Here is a 15494-nt window from a genome sequence, read left to right on the forward strand (position 1 = left end):
CATTGTCCCCTAGATTCTGTCTATCCTGGAAGCTCATCCTCTATCCTCTGACAGGAGGCCACGGCCTTCTGAGGTAAGTCTATACGTCTATAGGGTAGAGCCCACTGGTGTCCCTGGAGCTTGGCACTCTCCGCTGAGCCTGACATGTCTGTGATAGTACCCATGTCCCTTTTGTTGCCTGTGCCTCCTTGCCCTCCAGGTCCCTGCACAGTCTCCTACACGCTCTGTGGATTCCATCAGCCAGGGCTCTTCTACCTCCAGCTTTTCTTCCATATTGGTGAGCTTCCGGCAAGAAGAGGTCAAAAAGGACTACAGGGAGGTGAGCCTGTGGGATGGGTAGACCCTGGTGTGGTTGGGCCCATTACATCACTGTGGGCTGCCCACAGCTGCCTGCCAGCCTGAAGCCAGTTTGCTTACTCCAAGGTGCGCCCAACTGTGTGTCATGTGGTCTCCATCTTTTCTGGCTCTTCTGGGTCTTTTCTCCATAGCAGTAGTTAGAATATGCGAGTATGGGGGGGAGGGGTGGGGAGCACAGAGACATAGAAAGAGACAGAGACACAGATCTGGGACAAGACAAGAAGCAAAGACACTATATTTTAAGAAAAATATACATGTATAAAGCTGAGAGTACTAGTGTCAGACTCTCGAAGTCCACCCTCTGTCCCCACCCATGAGCACCTCTGCTAATATCCTGGTGTACATCTTTTCTTACGGTCTGACATGTACAGGTGTCACATTTTGTAAAACCTGATTTATGGTCAGTCTTTGTTGTTTTTCATGACAGGGTTTCTCTGTGTAGCCCTGGCTGTCCTGAAACTAGCTATGTCGACCAGGCCGGGCTTGAACTCACAGAGATCTGCCTGGCTCTGCCTCCTAAGTGCTAGAATTAAAGGCATGAGCTGCCACGCCCGGCTTTTCTTTATGTAATGTTTGCACAGTATCAGCACAGTCAATCCCTGTTCTCCTTCAGCAGACGTGGAGATCATTACCTCATGGTCATCAGTCATTACCACCTTTGAGGTCATCCAGCAACCACACCCCTCCACCACCAAAGCGTTCTGGTGGGGGCACCCAGTGAGCTCCATGCAGAGTCACAGAAAGGAAAGCCACTGTGTGGCCCGACAGGGCACCCAGTCCCTCAGAGGCCTGCACTTGTTCTTGGGAAGGGGCGTCTACTCTCCTGTCAAACTGTGAGAGCTGAGTATGAGGATCAGAGGGCTGGCTTCTTCGGAAGTGATCCTGACCTGGCTCTGGAGACAGACACCGCTTGTCTTGACTCCTCAGGAGGGTGAGGCAGGAAGACCACCTTGGCTTGGTTTGCCTGGGCTGTAGTGTGAGTTCAAGGCTTAGCCTGAATAACTCAGTGAGACTCAGTCTTGAAATACAAAGTAAGAAGATGCTTAAAGCCCAAGGTTCCGCTCCCACTGCCACCGAGCAAAAGGAAGAAAGCCGCATTGTGTTAAGGTCACTGTCACTTTACCTCCCACGTACCCAGCGGCTCCAGTCTGTGTTAAGTGGGAGATGGTTCCATGCAGCTTTCAGAATGTTCTAGATGAATAGTTTGGAGGATACATTTGAAAGGCACTGAGTGAGCCAGTGCTCCAGGACACTGTGTTGTTTCTGTTGTTCTTTAATTGTTAAAGCCGTTTCCCTGACTCGCTCTTTCCTTCCATTAAGGTAGAAAAGCTTCTAAGGGCAGTTGCTGATGGCGATTTAGAAATGGTGAGTTTTTTGGAGACCATTTTTCTCATCACTGACCGAATGCCTGACGCTCGGAACTGAAGAGAGAGAGAGGGGTTTGTTCACAGTTTCCGAGTTCAATTGCAGAGACAGCTTGGTGGTGGGGTCATGAAGCAGCTGCTCTTCACATGGGGTGAACCAGGAAGCAAAAGGGAACCAGAGGCAGCCAGGGGTGGATGTGACCTCCAAAGACCTGTCTCTAGTGCAGGACTTTCCATAGCCAGGTCCAGACTCCCAAAGGCTCCACAGCCTTCAGGATATGATATGAATAGCAGCCCAGTGAATGAACATCAAAACAGGAGCCTGTGTGGGACATTTTGAGATTAAAATCCCAAGAAAGTGCATTTTCAAAGCTCTTAGTTTGAAGTGGCTGCACTCATGTCTCCTGCCTCAGTTTGAGTCTCTAGCTATGTGGCCTCTCTGTAAACTCCCCTTCGAAGGTGGTGGCTTCTGCATGTTCTTTATCATGGTGGTGCTAGGCTTTCCCAGGGAGGAGGTGCATAGCAGGCATGGCCCTGCCCCTCCCTGATTTCCTTCTAGACATTGCCATTCTGGGAGTCAAAGTGATGCAAGAATCTAGACCAAGGTTCAGGAAAGAGGAGCAGGGGAGCCAAACATAGCCAGGATTGCATGAAGCTCAGCAGCAGTATCTGGACATCGGGCTCCTTCCTGGGCCAGCAGGCTTGGATGTCGTAAGCAGGGATGGGACTCACCAACAGCAGCCAGCAGAGGCAGGCTTCCTGGGGGTGGGGGGCGGGTACCCATGGGCGGTTTCTATCGGCTTCCTGGAAGCAGCACGTCCTTACTTAGCAAACCTGGAGTTCTGAGTAAGTCATCTTCCGAGGGCGTGTTACAGCTCACAAGAGTGCTTTCTGAAGGCTGGTGGTGGTAGTGGCTCACACCTTTGAATCCCAGCACTTGGGAGGCCGAGGCAGGAGGATGGATCTCTGAGTTTGAAGCCAGCTTGGTCTACAGAGTGAGTTTCAAGATAGCCAGGGCTAACACTGTCTCGAAAAACAAGAAAATACTAGAAAGTATGCTTTTTTTTGTGGTTGGAGGGATGGGTCTGTGGTTAAGTGCATTCACTGCTCTCGAAGAGGACCTGGGTTTTGTTCCCAGCACCCACAGTAGGGGACTTACAGCTGTGACCTACTACAGCTCCAGGGGTCTCTAACATCGTCTGACCTCTGTGGGCATCAGGCATGCCTGTGACACGTATGTATTCATGAGGCACACACACACAAACACACATAAAATAGTGAATAAATCTTTCAAAAAAGAGTGCTTTTTACTGATGACCCAGTGGGCCCTGTTTGTTTCTTGTGTTGTCACAGTGACAGGACAGCTGGAGAGAACAGAACTGTTTCAGCCTATGGTTTCAGAGGACTGACCAGAGTTGTTGCGTTTCATGCATTTGGGCAGAATACCACTGTGGTTGAGACTCCTGGGTGGCAGACAAATTTCTTCGCCTTGTGACAGCCAAAAAAAAAAAAAAAAAAAAAAAAAAAAAAAGCCTAGAAAGGGCCTGTGAGATGGCTGAGTGAGTAGAGGGGCTTGCTGCACAAGCCTGATGATCTGTTTCAGTTCCTGGAACCCATCACAGAGTTGTCTTCTGCTCTGACCTCCACGCCTATGCTGTGGCATGTGTATGACCCCTCCCCCCCCAGGCTCCAGTCATGCATGCATGCACACGCAAACATACATACAATAACAGTTTATTTAAAAGGCAGAACAAGAGGGAGCAAAGTGTTGGAGATTATATAATTCGCGTGCAAGGGCCCACCCCTAGATCACTTGCTCCAGTGGTTTCTGGCACTTCCTGAAGCAGCGCCATTAGCTGGGGTGTAGACATCCAACCCAGTTGGAGCCTGCATGGGAGATTTCATATTCAAACCTTTGCAGAGGTAGTAAACAGGAATATCTGGGTCTCATCTTACAGCCTCTGGGACAAAAGAAATGTACACCAGTTGCCATATATAAGCCTTTCTCAGAGACTGATATCACTTAATGACACATGGCTCTCTGGAGGACACAGGAGTCTGCACCTAGCTGCTGTAGGGCTGGTCCTCTCATGAGACCATCTCTGGAAAACCCAGCATTCTAGTGGCCTTTAGGTATTTAAAGCCACTAGAGGAGCCTGATACATAGTCTGTGTGGCAATTAGTAACTAGCCCAGGTCATGACCCATCTGCTCTGCTTCCCGCTGGGATGGGGTTCAGGCCACTTGTGGAAGGGGTGGACAGTGACAACCTATGCAGGGTTCCGAGTCACCATCCACATTGACCTTGTGTTGTCACAAGGCCCTTTTCAAGGCCACTTGTCAATCTGGTCCCTACCCTGACCTGAGATCTGAACTGGCTGATTTTGTAATTGCCACCCCAACATAGGATCTGGAAGGGCCATGGGGGATAGGAGGCTTGGCATTGATGGGGTTCCCCCACAAGCCCTGTCCTCCTTACAGGCATATGCTGACCCCTAAAGACTTGCTTTGAAGCCTACAAATCTTATTGATAGTTTTCTTTTGGGGGAGACAGGGTCTTAGTATGCAGTTCAGGCTGGCCTTGAACTTGCAGTCCTCTGGAGGGATGGAATTGTAGGTTTGGGCCACCACACATGCTGTCTTCTCAAGTTTCAGGTCCTAGTAACTAGTGAATGCTGGAACCCAAACATATCCTGCCTGGAGGTTTCTTTCTTTGCTTTGGCCCTGAGTGCTGGTGTGTTGCACTGGCAAGACCGTGGTGGTGTGGAGGTAGGGATTCTTGTGTGCTCTGAAACACAGCACTGAGGACTCATTGCAAGGTTTCTGTTGGGTGGCAAGGAAGGATCTGGGCCTGACCTGGTTGGTTAGGTGGCATAGGAATGAGTACTCAGGGTCTAAAAGCCTGCCCTCCAGGCAGCTTCAGTCTGCCCCTCCTAAGATGGGGCAAAGACTCGTATGCCAGAAAGCGACAGGTTAACCCTTCTGTGCTACACAGAGGTTAGAATATTTTGAGCACAGGTGAGTGTAGATTTATTATTGAGGAACAAATGCTGGTCATGAGTGACTGGAGTGGTCCAGGGAAGCGTGTGCATGCGTGAGTGTGTGTTCGTGTGTGTGCAAGTTCCATGCTACTGATAAGGGTATCAGAATAATCAACTTCCCGTTTCTCCTCATTGGCCACCACCAGGTGCGATACCTTCTGGAGTGGACAGAGGATGACCTAGATGACGTGGACGACACCATCAGCACGGTGGATCTTGAATTCTGTCACCCCTTATGCCAGTGCCCCAAGTGTGCTCCAGCTCAGAAGGTTTGGCTCTGCCTGTGTCTGTGGGGCAGGATGGGGTAGGAGGCACCTTCTTTTCTTCTGCCTAAGGAGCCCTTTGCTTTATGTAATTTGTGATTGACACAGGCATCCCAGAGGGACCAAGTAGTCAGGCGATGGGTGAGGGCTGAGGGCATCATTTCTTCTTTGGTCATTTTCAACCCACCAGTTATTTATTTATTTATTCATTCACTCATTCATTTGTTTATGAGACAGAGTCTCACTACATAGCCCTGACTAGAAGTCAATTATGTAGATCAGGTGTAGATCAGGGTGGCTGGTCTCGAACTCACAAAGATATACCTGCCTCTGGACCTCATAAGTGCTAGGATTAAAAGCATGCATCACCATGCCAGGCTTTATTTTGGTTTTATGAGTGTGGGGTCTTTTGGGGGGGGGGGGAGGATTTATTTGGCTTACCTTTCTATCATTGAGAAGAATGGCAAGAATTCAAGGCAAGAACCTGGAGGCAGGAACTGTGGAGGAACACTGCTTACTGGCTTGTTTCCTGATGTACTGCCAGGCTCTTACTTAACCAGCCCAGAACCACTTGCATAGGGATGATGCCACTCACAGTGGGTTGGCATCAGTTAATATCTCCCACTGAAATGCACACAGGCCAAGCTGATCTAAGCAATTCCTCCAAGATGCTCTCCTCCTAGGCGACTCTAATCTGTGTCAACTTAATAATTAAAGTTAAGAAGGCCAGGGATCAATGACCCAAGCTACCAGCATTCCTACTTCTCCATAAAACAGATTAGTGCCCACAGCGCCCTGCATGCTGCGGCCACCTGGCCGAGTGTGGGTGTTTTGCCTGCATGGGTACACTTCATGTGTGCAGTGCCCATGGAGCCCAGAAGAGGGCATCAGATGCCCTGCAACTGGATTTAAGGATGGTTGTGAACTGCCATGTGGGTGCTGGGAATTGAACTTGGGTCCTCTGGAAGAGCAGCTGGTGCTCTTAACTGCTGAGCCATCTCTCCAGCCCTCTTTTTATTCATTTTATTATTTTTATTCCGGAGGTGTGATTTACATACAGTAAGACCCAACCTTTAACTCACATGGTCTCTACTGTTTGTCTTCAACAAGATGCTCCGTGACACAGTATTGTTTGCCTCTCAGCGTGACTTTAAAACCGCCAGGGATAAGAAGGCGGGATTAAGAAAGAAGGTGAAGTGGGAGATAAATGATGTACTGGTTGCTTCGGGAGGTTTGGCAAACACATAGACGACCCAGTTGTTTGATCTTAGGCTGGCTTCAAACCCGCTTTGTAGTTAAGGATAAGCTTGGAGTCCTGAATCTCCTGCTTTACCCAGGTGCTAGATTACAGCTATGTGCTACCTCACCCTGCCAGTTTTTGTGCATAGTCTCCTACTAAACACTGTCATGAAGAGAGACCGTGACTGTGCGTCAGTACTCCACTGCTCATGAACGCCCACCCTACCCCTCTTCCCTGGAGACCCAGGATCTGTCTCCCGAGCTTTGGGCTCTGTCACTCCTGATGCTGATGTGGGTTTCCTTGGCAACTGGCCACGTTATCAAGCACTACAGTGAGCAACTTTCTGTCCCACCAAATGCTTAGCTGGGATGCCTTCCGGTTTATATGTTTGGAGTCAGGGTTGCTGTCCAGTGTGCCTGTGTGCTGCACCCTCACCCCAAGCTTATTTACAAAACAGGCTTGGTTTCCTCCATTACATTTCGTGGGTTACCCCTGCTAGGTTTTGTGTCTTCGTAGCTCCTTCCTGGCATGATAAGGAATTCTTGTGGAGGGCTTACTCTATTGAAATACAGAATCTCATCTCCTTCTGAAGAAGTATGAAGCCACTCATGGGCCATGTTGAGTCCAGGTCCTTCTGTGATCCTTTGCCTAGGAGCTGTGGGGGAGCAGGAGATGCTTCCCATCACCACCCCTGGCCTAGCCTCTTAAGTACTAATGCCATTTATTTACACCCTCTGCCTTTTCTAGAAACTGGCAAAGATTCCTGCCAGTGGGCTTAGTGTGAATGTGACCAACCAGGATGGGTTCTCACCCCTGCATATGGCTGCCTTGCACGGTCGGACAGACCTCGTCCCCCTCCTACTGAAGCATGGTGCCTACTCGGGTGCCAGAAACACAAGCCAAGCCGTCCCGCTCCACCTGGCCTGCCAGCAGGGCCACTTTCAGGTATGGGCCCCTTCTCCCGGGCAACAAAATAGCTGCTTGATTTTGGCAAGACCCTCACTTAGTGACGGTGCACCGGGGCAGTGCTAGCGGAGGCCCAGAGGACAGGGCGTTCCTTTCCTTCCCACAATGGAACCCCTGACCTGGGGCTGGTACCAGGGCCCTCCCCACTGCCATCCCAGCTGGGTGCTGTAAAGCTGTCACTGTGCTTCTGAGCCCAGCAACAATGTGTCTCCTCTGTCAAGGTGCTGGCCTCTATATTACCTTTAAAGTACTAGCTTAGTATTTTACAAAGTAGAATCAAGGCCTTATATAACCGTTCAAGACAGCATTTTGCAATTACTAACTTTTGTTTTGAGACAAGGTCTTAGTATGTAACTCAGCCTGGTCTCAAACTTTCGATCCTCCTGCCTCAGCCTCTTGAATGAGGGGATTGGAGGTATGTGACCTCATATCTGGCTTTGCACCAACTAACTTCCTAAAGTATGTTTTCTTTGGGAAGGTGTGTGTGTGTGTGTGTGTGTGTGTGTGTGTGTGTGTGCGCGCGCGCGCGCCTTCAGAAGTTCCACTGTGGGGTTTTAAAGACAGGACCACTTCTCCAGTCTACATCTCTCTTAGATGTCCAGCAGACTGCTTCCCACCATGCATTGGGAGTAATGGCTACAACTCTCCTTAGGTAGCCATAAAGATGGAAACCCTAGTGCCTGGTGCATTGTGGGCACAGAGGAGAATGCTCCCTGTTACTCATCCCCTTGCTCCAGAGGGTCCATTTTACCTGAGAGGAAAGATTTCTTCTCCTAAGTTATAATTAAGACTGAAGTTTTTCTTCTCTTGACTAGGTGGCAAAATGTCTCTTAGATTCCAATGCAAAACCTAATAAAAAGGACCTCAGTGGGAACACGCCCCTCATTTATGCCTGTTCTGCTGGCCATCATGAAGTCGTGGCACTGTTGCTGCAGGTAAGAGCCCTCCCTGCCACACCAGGCCTTTTTTTTTCTTTTAAACAATTTTTGTTTTTATAGTTTTTAAAGATTTATTTTTGTGTGTGTTTTGCCTGCATGTATGTATACCATGTACATGCAGTACCTACAGAGGCCAGAAGAGGGCATCAGGTCCCCTGGAACTGAGTTAACAGGCTGTCTAATCAAGTGCACACTCTTAACCATAGAGCCAAGCAGTGAGAGTTTTGGAATTTTGGTGTTTATAGCATCCTTGGTGGTTGGAAATTCCAATACAGAATGTAAAGAAGTTATTATTACATTAAAGGCGTGGGCAGTGCCCATGGACAAGTGGATATGGGGGTACAACCAATGTTGGTTCTACTGTGCTGATAGCATAGGACAAGCTATAGCTAGAGGGCTCAGATCCCAAAATTCCCTCTGCTTTTTTTTTTTTTTTAAGGTTTATTTATTTATTATGTAAACAGCCTTCTGCCTGCGTGTATGCCTGCAGGCCAGAAGAGGGCACCAGATCTCATTATAGATGGTTATAAGCCACCATGTGGTTGCTGGGAATTGAACTCAGGACCTCTGGAAGAGCAGACAGTACTCTTAACCTCTGAGCCACCTCTCCAGCCCATCCCTATGCTTTAATTGTGGCAATTATGGTCATTTGTGAAGAGACGGTGACCGAGCCGCTGAAGGTCTCAGCTTTCAAAATACTTGGTGCTTTAATGGTGGGAAATTTGGCTCATTAGCAACAAAATTGTGAACAGTGATTTTTATGAATATAAACCAAAATGAAGGCCTAGGCTCCTACACCTAGAATATGCAGGCAATGTGGCAAGGGCTGCCAATGGACCAATGAGTATAGGTCCAAGAGAGATATCCAAGGATATTTCTTACTGTTGGGAAACAGCCTTGGGGGCTGGCTTGAAGCCCTGCAGCAAAAAGTATAAGCCAATCACCTCCTGTCAGCCAGGAAACAATAAGCAGACAGAAAAACCTTAACACTCAGCATAAGAGAGTCCAGGTTATAGAAAAACTGTAGAATTAAATCATCCTGTATGCTATACAGATGTGCTAACATCAGAGTGGAAGCCTGGGAAAGTTTTGCGTTGGGGATGTGGGTTTGTTTATATCTCCACAAGAAATGAAAAGCCGTGGATCCCATCAAAGTTGATAAAGACTAGAACTGAGCAGGAGAGGTCTCCTGGAAGCCTTGTCCACTGATGTGAAAACGTCTCTGTTCATGATTTCCCGCTACCCAGCATAATTAATGGCTTAAAAGAGAAAGGCGGAAATGTAGTGAGAATTTTAGAATTTTGGGTTCTTTAAAAAGCAGAAATATTATAAGAATATGTTTCTGTTTTAATCCCTGGTATGGGATACGGGGCTGCTTCAGACTGTCCACAGCAGCTGACTATGATTTGCCTCGAGCTCTAGCAGGTGCGTGATTTTGCCATCTGTGGATAGTATCTGCGATCGTGTGACATTTAGGATTCCGAGGGCTTTTCAGAGGGTATATAAATGCTAGGGCCCTGAGAGGCAAGGTGGGCCGTTGGTTGTTATTGGTAATTGTTTGTTAAGTGGTCATGCACAAAGAAGAAACACACATACACATAACTAAAAATTGGAGGAAAAGACGGGAAAAAAAAATCTAACTTGATTTTAAAAAGAAGTTCTAAGAATTTTATACTGAACCACATACCCAGGAAGTTGAATTTGAGGCCAAGCTGGCCTACATAGGAAGTTTAAGGCCAGCCTGGTCTACATAGTAACACAGACAGAGTCTTACCATGTACCCTAACTACCTAAATTCTAAATTCCATGCCTGAAGCCCAGGCCCTGGAGCTAGTGAGACCACTAGCTCTGGCTTTTCTTATTTTTTCTTTTCTTCTCTTTTCTTTTTTGTTTTTCTATTCTTTCCTTCTTCCCTCCCTCCCTGCCTGCCTTCCTTCCTTCCTTCCTTCCTTCCTTCCTTCCTTCCTTCCTTCCTTCCTTCCTTCTTGTCTTGTTTTTCAAGACAGGGTTTCTCTGTGTAGCTCTGGCTGTTCATCACCTGCCTCTGCCTCCCAAGTGCTGGGATTAAAAGTGTGTACCACCATACTGGGCTTATTGGCCATTCTTTCAGAGGACTAAGTTCAGCTCCCAGTACCCACATAGTGGCTCCACGGTATCTGGTACCCTTTTCTGGCCTCCAAAACCATAGGGCATACACACAATGTACATACGTGCATACTGGCAAGACATTCATACACATAAAATAAAAATAAACCCCCTTTTCTGGCCTCCAAAACCATAGGGCATACACACAATGTACATACGTGCATACTGGCAAGACATTCATACACATAAAATAAAAATAAACCCCCTTTAAAATGTGGATGCCCTGTGGTTCATGCCTATAGCCCCAGTACACCAACCTCAGGATGGGAGGTGGGGACAGGAGAATTTGAAGATGTTCTCACATTCAGTAGAGCAGCAAAAGTAAGAGAGACCCTGCCTCAAAAACAGCCGGAAGGAGGGATCAACTCCCATAATATCGTTTTCTGTCCTCTATGTGTGGTGTGACGCATATACCTCTGCCATTAAGTGAATTTTTAAAGAGTCATTTCATAGCGAACAGTCACACAGATCGTACTGTCCCATCTCTCTCCTAGCATGGGGCCTCCATCAATGCTTGCAACAACAAAGGCAACACGGCCCTGCACGAGGCGGTGATGGGAAGGCATGCCTTGGTGGTGGAGCTGCTCCTGTTTCACGGAGCGTCTGTTGACATCCTGAACAAGAGGCAGTACACGGCGGTGGACTGTGCTGAGCCGGTGAGGACTGAGGCAGCTCCATGCTCCCTGCCGCACACTCTGGATGCCTTGTGTTCAAACCAAATGGGAGATCACAACAGCCAGGTCACGGTGCTCCATGCGGAGCTAAGTGAGCATGCCAGACGTCCACAGGCTGGCCTAGTCCCTTGCCATTGTCACCTGGCTGGGCATGCTCAGTGTGCCAGTGCTCATTCTTCTGGGGTAGCGTCAAAGGCCTAAGGAACGAACACCTATGCATTGCTGCTATTAGGTGCCTTGGCGTGGTGCTCACAGATGCTGTCACATCTGAGAAGTGGCAGGTTAGACATTCTGGGCTTGTCAGCCCTGTAGCATAATGGAGAGTTTTAGTTGTGGATTTAAATCCCACAGATTCTGAGAGAATTCAGACCCCCCAGCTTACTACTGTCTCTGGTGCAGCAAGTCAGTCATGGAGAAAGAAAGTTGCTTTCCTCTACCCCTGTCTTTGTGGTGAATCTTGGCTTTAAACTTCAAATAACCCAATAGAGATGTTACAGTCACTATAACTCCAACGTAATTATATGCCTATTTAATTTTAAGGCCAAAGGCATGGCTCAGTGGTAGAGCACCTACCTAGAATCCCCATACTTTTTAAGAAAGTATGTTGGGTGACAAGGTGATGGTGAATTTTAGGTGTCCCTTGACTGGGTTGAGGTGTCTGTGAGGGTTGATGACACTTAACAGATCATGCTTAACGTTTCATTTGGTACTTTCTCAAAGATGGATGGTGCCGAGTGTGTTCTCCTGCGGATTGCAGGTAGCTCCTGAACAGCTTCGCGGTAGCTATCTAGTAACAGCCCTACTGTGTGCTTGCTGCAGTGTGTGTAGTAGTTGAATATACAGACTGGGGATCCTAGTGCAGGTCAGAACTTCTAAACGAAGAGCAAATTCTTTTTCGAAACAGTTTCCCTGTTGCCCAGGCTTGAACTCCTAAACTCAAGCTATGTGGCAGCCTCATGTGCTGAGACAGTCGCAAAGTCGTGGGGCCCTGACATGTTTTTATTGTTGTCTTGTTGTTATGGAGATATTTAGGGAGGGGCTTCAGTCACAGCAGTATGGCTATTTAGATGGGAGCCCCGAATGATAATCTGCAGAGAAGGCATTTAAACAACTTAGTGACGCTCTCCCTTTTACATCGTAGGATTCAAAAATAATGGAGTTGCTGCAGGTAGTGCCAAGTTGTGTTGCATCTGGAAACAGCGTGGAGGAGACAGACCACGAGGGTTACGTGACTGTTGAGATCAGGAGAAAATGTAAGTGCTTGTGAATTATCAACCTGCATCCGTTTGGGAATTCATGGGTAGGTGGTGCTTTCAGTGTGTGAGTGGGTGTGGGTGTGGGTGGGTGTGCACGCGCATGTGCAAAGTCACCTTGACTTATGAAGTTTTCAGATGTTTTGCTGTTTTATTCACAGGGAACCCCAAAATGTACAACCTGCCAGAAGAACCTTTTAGGAGACAGTTTTGCCTCATTAACCCAGGGGGCCGGTTCCAGTGAGTATCTAGTTCAAGTTGACTTTTGGTGGTTTTAACCCTGAGGTTGGCTTCCTGGGGATCCTGGGATATGTGTGACTTTAACTCATGCAATGCTGCCATCTTGTGGCCACCGGGCTTTATATCATTACCCAGATTTTTTTTTTGTTTTGGATTAATACTTGCTTTGTGTTGCATCTCAGGGAGAAGACGTCAAGGGAGACTATGGGAAGGGATAGAAGTGTGCCAGATCTTACCGGAGGTTCCCTCCAGGTGAGTGATTACACAGTAGGGGCTTATGACCTAGCTTGAAAAAAAAAATCGACACAGGACATTTCTCAGCAGTCACTGTCTTTTTATTATCTCCCTCGTTGAAAGAATTAGCAACAGTTAAGGCGTAAGCTCTGCAGAGGAGCCGACAAGAGTGTGGACTTAGGAGGCAATACACAATTACAGCTCTGGACAGGCATGGTGGCATATGCCTGTGATCCTAGCCCTCGGGAGGCAGGAGTGGATGGATCTCTGTGAATTCAAGGCCAGCCAGGGCTACATACTAAGACCCTGTCCCAAAAAAGTATAAAATTACAGGTCTGAGCTGAGAAAGTCAGGGAGATGTGGGAAGTCATGTACATGGGAAGCTGCAGTTCGGTATTTACAGAAAGCAGACTAGGCCAGAGTTTACTGCTTCTTAATATTTGAAATAAGGACGGTGTAGATGATATAATGTTATATACCCACCCCCACACACCCAGAGGTCTTTATGTACCCAGCTTCCTGTTGAATCAATTAGAAAAGGCCCAATATACAGTTTATTCTGCTGCAAAGTGAAGCTTCTCAGAAACACATGCCTTTCCCAGCTGCTGGAGAGGAAGAGTGGATAGCAGACACGCCAACAGGTTTGCTGGGCCAAATGCATAAAATTACAAACGGCCGTTTTAGAGAATTATGCAATAATTAGTGTGACAGATTTAGCACCCCACCCTTTTTGTGACAGACTAGCCTCAAACTCGTGGTAATCTTCCTGCCTCAGTTTCCCAAGGGCTGGGGTTATGTGTGAACTGCCATGCCCAGCTTGCATGATAAACTCTGATTTCCTATTTAATTTTCCATAGCCTTGCTTATGTCCTGCTCCTGGACAGGACATGTATCAGCTTTGACGTCTGTCAGGTGGCCTGTTTCCTTGCTGTGTGACAGTCAGATGCCCTTACTGTGGGGCTTTCCTTGCCGGAGCAGCAACAGCGCATATGATCAGAGATTAGAAACTCACAGAGCACTTTCTGTGTGTCACACAGAACACTACAAGCACCGTCACCACATTCCAATGGTCACTGTGCGTGTGGCATTCCGAGTGCTTTGTCTGACACCTTGTGGGAGGAGCGGGCGCTGCCATCCTGGTGGTTTAAAGCACAGTACAGCCATGAACTAAGTTTTATCTTTTCTTCAGCCAGAGAAGCAAAGAGTCACAGGGAAGCAGAGTGACTTGTCAGACCAGAGCAGGCATCAGACCTCTGAGGAAGGAAACAGAGGACTCCCAGAGAGGCCTGTGCCAAGACAGGCTGTTCCAGGACACCGGCCGATGGTCCGCCGACACACAGTCAATGATGCAGCCATACTCCAGGTCCCAGAGGTGACTGGCCACCTGACCACCCACGAGGCTAGTGTTTCTCAGTCTTAGCAGTAAGGGACTGGTAAATCTGCTACGGAAACACAAGTCTACAGTAAAATGGTGAGCATGAACACAGTATCGAACTAAGCGTACTTTCAATAACCAGCTTGAGAGACAGCCCCTCAGATTTACCACCCTCTCCTCTTCAAAGCTAACTAACATACTTGAAAAGGAATGGGAGGGAATGAACGAGCCCCTCCATCTCAGCATTTGGGTTTCCTGGTCACAGGCAGAGGCTTCACCATCAGTTCTGACCTCCTTTGGCTGGAAGGTGCTAAATGCCTGTAAGGTGGATACATGGGCAAACCTTATGCTAGAAGGATCCCCATATCCAGAAGTCAGAGAAGCAACGTCAGCCTTATGGAGCTGTGGATGCCAGGCAGAGAAGTATCCCATTGGGATGAAGAAACAGAACCTGGAAACACTTGAACTGGAAGATGCCCAAATGCTGTTTTGATGTCCGTCCCAGTGAAAAGGACCTACCATTCTGCCTTGTTCTACACCGTATGTACGGGAAAAGTTGGCCGTCACTTTCCCAACAACATAGACCCCTGGGTCACTGCGCGTTACCTGTATCGATTTCCCACTCTCCTTTCCGTTAAGAGCCTCCCCAACAGAGCACACCTGACGGATGGTTACTGGAGAACAGCTTTGGCACATCTTAAGTCTTTTGATTCAAATTCAAAACTTAGAGCACAAACCAGGTCAGAGTTTAAGTTAGAATTTGTTGCCATTGATTCCTTTTTATAACTTTCTATAGATTCTATTATTTTTTTATGTTCCTGATCCTAAAGTTGCAGACATGGGTTCATCCTGAGTCCATTTTCAAAGGACTTTGTGAAGGGGAAACGGTTCTGTGGACATTATTGGAAATACTTGTGAATGTATAGAAAGGAGGGGCTGATTATTTTTCTACAAAGTAATTTATGATTTCTAATTTTCTAATGTGCCTTGGATATGTGCCAAATGATGGAAAACAGTAAACTTTGACTCTTGATTGTGTCGTGCCATTTTTAAATTTTGCTGTACAGTTTCTCAGTGATCCTTTTATAAATCTGTGGTTAAAATTTCTCCCTGGGGGAGATGGAATTTGCCTATTCCTTCTAGGATCCCAATGACAAACCAAGGTATGATTACTCTGGGGAATCACCGAGTTCCTCTGTTAGGCTTCCTTACAGAGCAGTGAGCGAGAGGTCACACTGGCAGGTCAGTATCCAGCATGGACGAGGTCTCCTGCTTGTGTAGATGGAGCCCCATCGTTAGTCTTTCCCTACCTCTGTATACACTCTAGCCCCTGAAGACTGTGTGCAATTTCAACAGAACTGGGCACAACTGATTGCCCCCCTCCCAACACACACACACACACCAC

General features: G+C 47.7%; 1 protein-coding gene across 4 annotated transcripts in view; it reads left to right on the forward strand.

Annotated features, from left to right (window-relative positions):
* The window catches only part of Ankrd27 (ankyrin repeat domain 27), a 48978-nt gene extending 33856 nt beyond the window's left edge, over positions 1-15122 (forward strand). For 3 of the 4 annotated variants that reach the window (XM_076932294.1, XM_034500890.2, XM_076932304.1), the window contains 11 exons: positions 14-73; positions 200-319; positions 1678-1722; positions 4908-5030; positions 7012-7209; positions 8046-8165; positions 10808-10969; positions 12129-12240; positions 12402-12480; positions 12663-12732; positions 13904-14271. In XM_076932294.1, the coding sequence (XP_076788409.1) occupies positions 14-73; positions 200-319; positions 1678-1722; positions 4908-5030; positions 7012-7209; positions 8046-8165; positions 10808-10969; positions 12129-12240; positions 12402-12480; positions 12663-12732; positions 13904-14134 (1320 nt within the window). In that variant the 3' untranslated portion in view covers positions 14135-14271. Of the gene's footprint in view, positions 1-13; positions 74-199; positions 320-1677; positions 1723-4907; positions 5031-7011; positions 7210-8045; positions 8166-10807; positions 10970-12128; positions 12241-12401; positions 12481-12662; positions 12733-13903 lie in introns of all 4 variants that reach the window. The other variant, XM_034500883.1, reaches the window with a different exon arrangement.
* The last annotated feature ends 372 nt before the right edge of the window (positions 15123-15494 follow it).

The sequence above is a fragment of the Arvicanthis niloticus genome, chromosome 1 (assembly GCF_011762505.2).
Source record: "Arvicanthis niloticus isolate mArvNil1 chromosome 1, mArvNil1.pat.X, whole genome shotgun sequence".
Classification (NCBI taxonomy): domain Eukaryota; kingdom Metazoa; phylum Chordata; class Mammalia; order Rodentia; family Muridae; genus Arvicanthis; species Arvicanthis niloticus.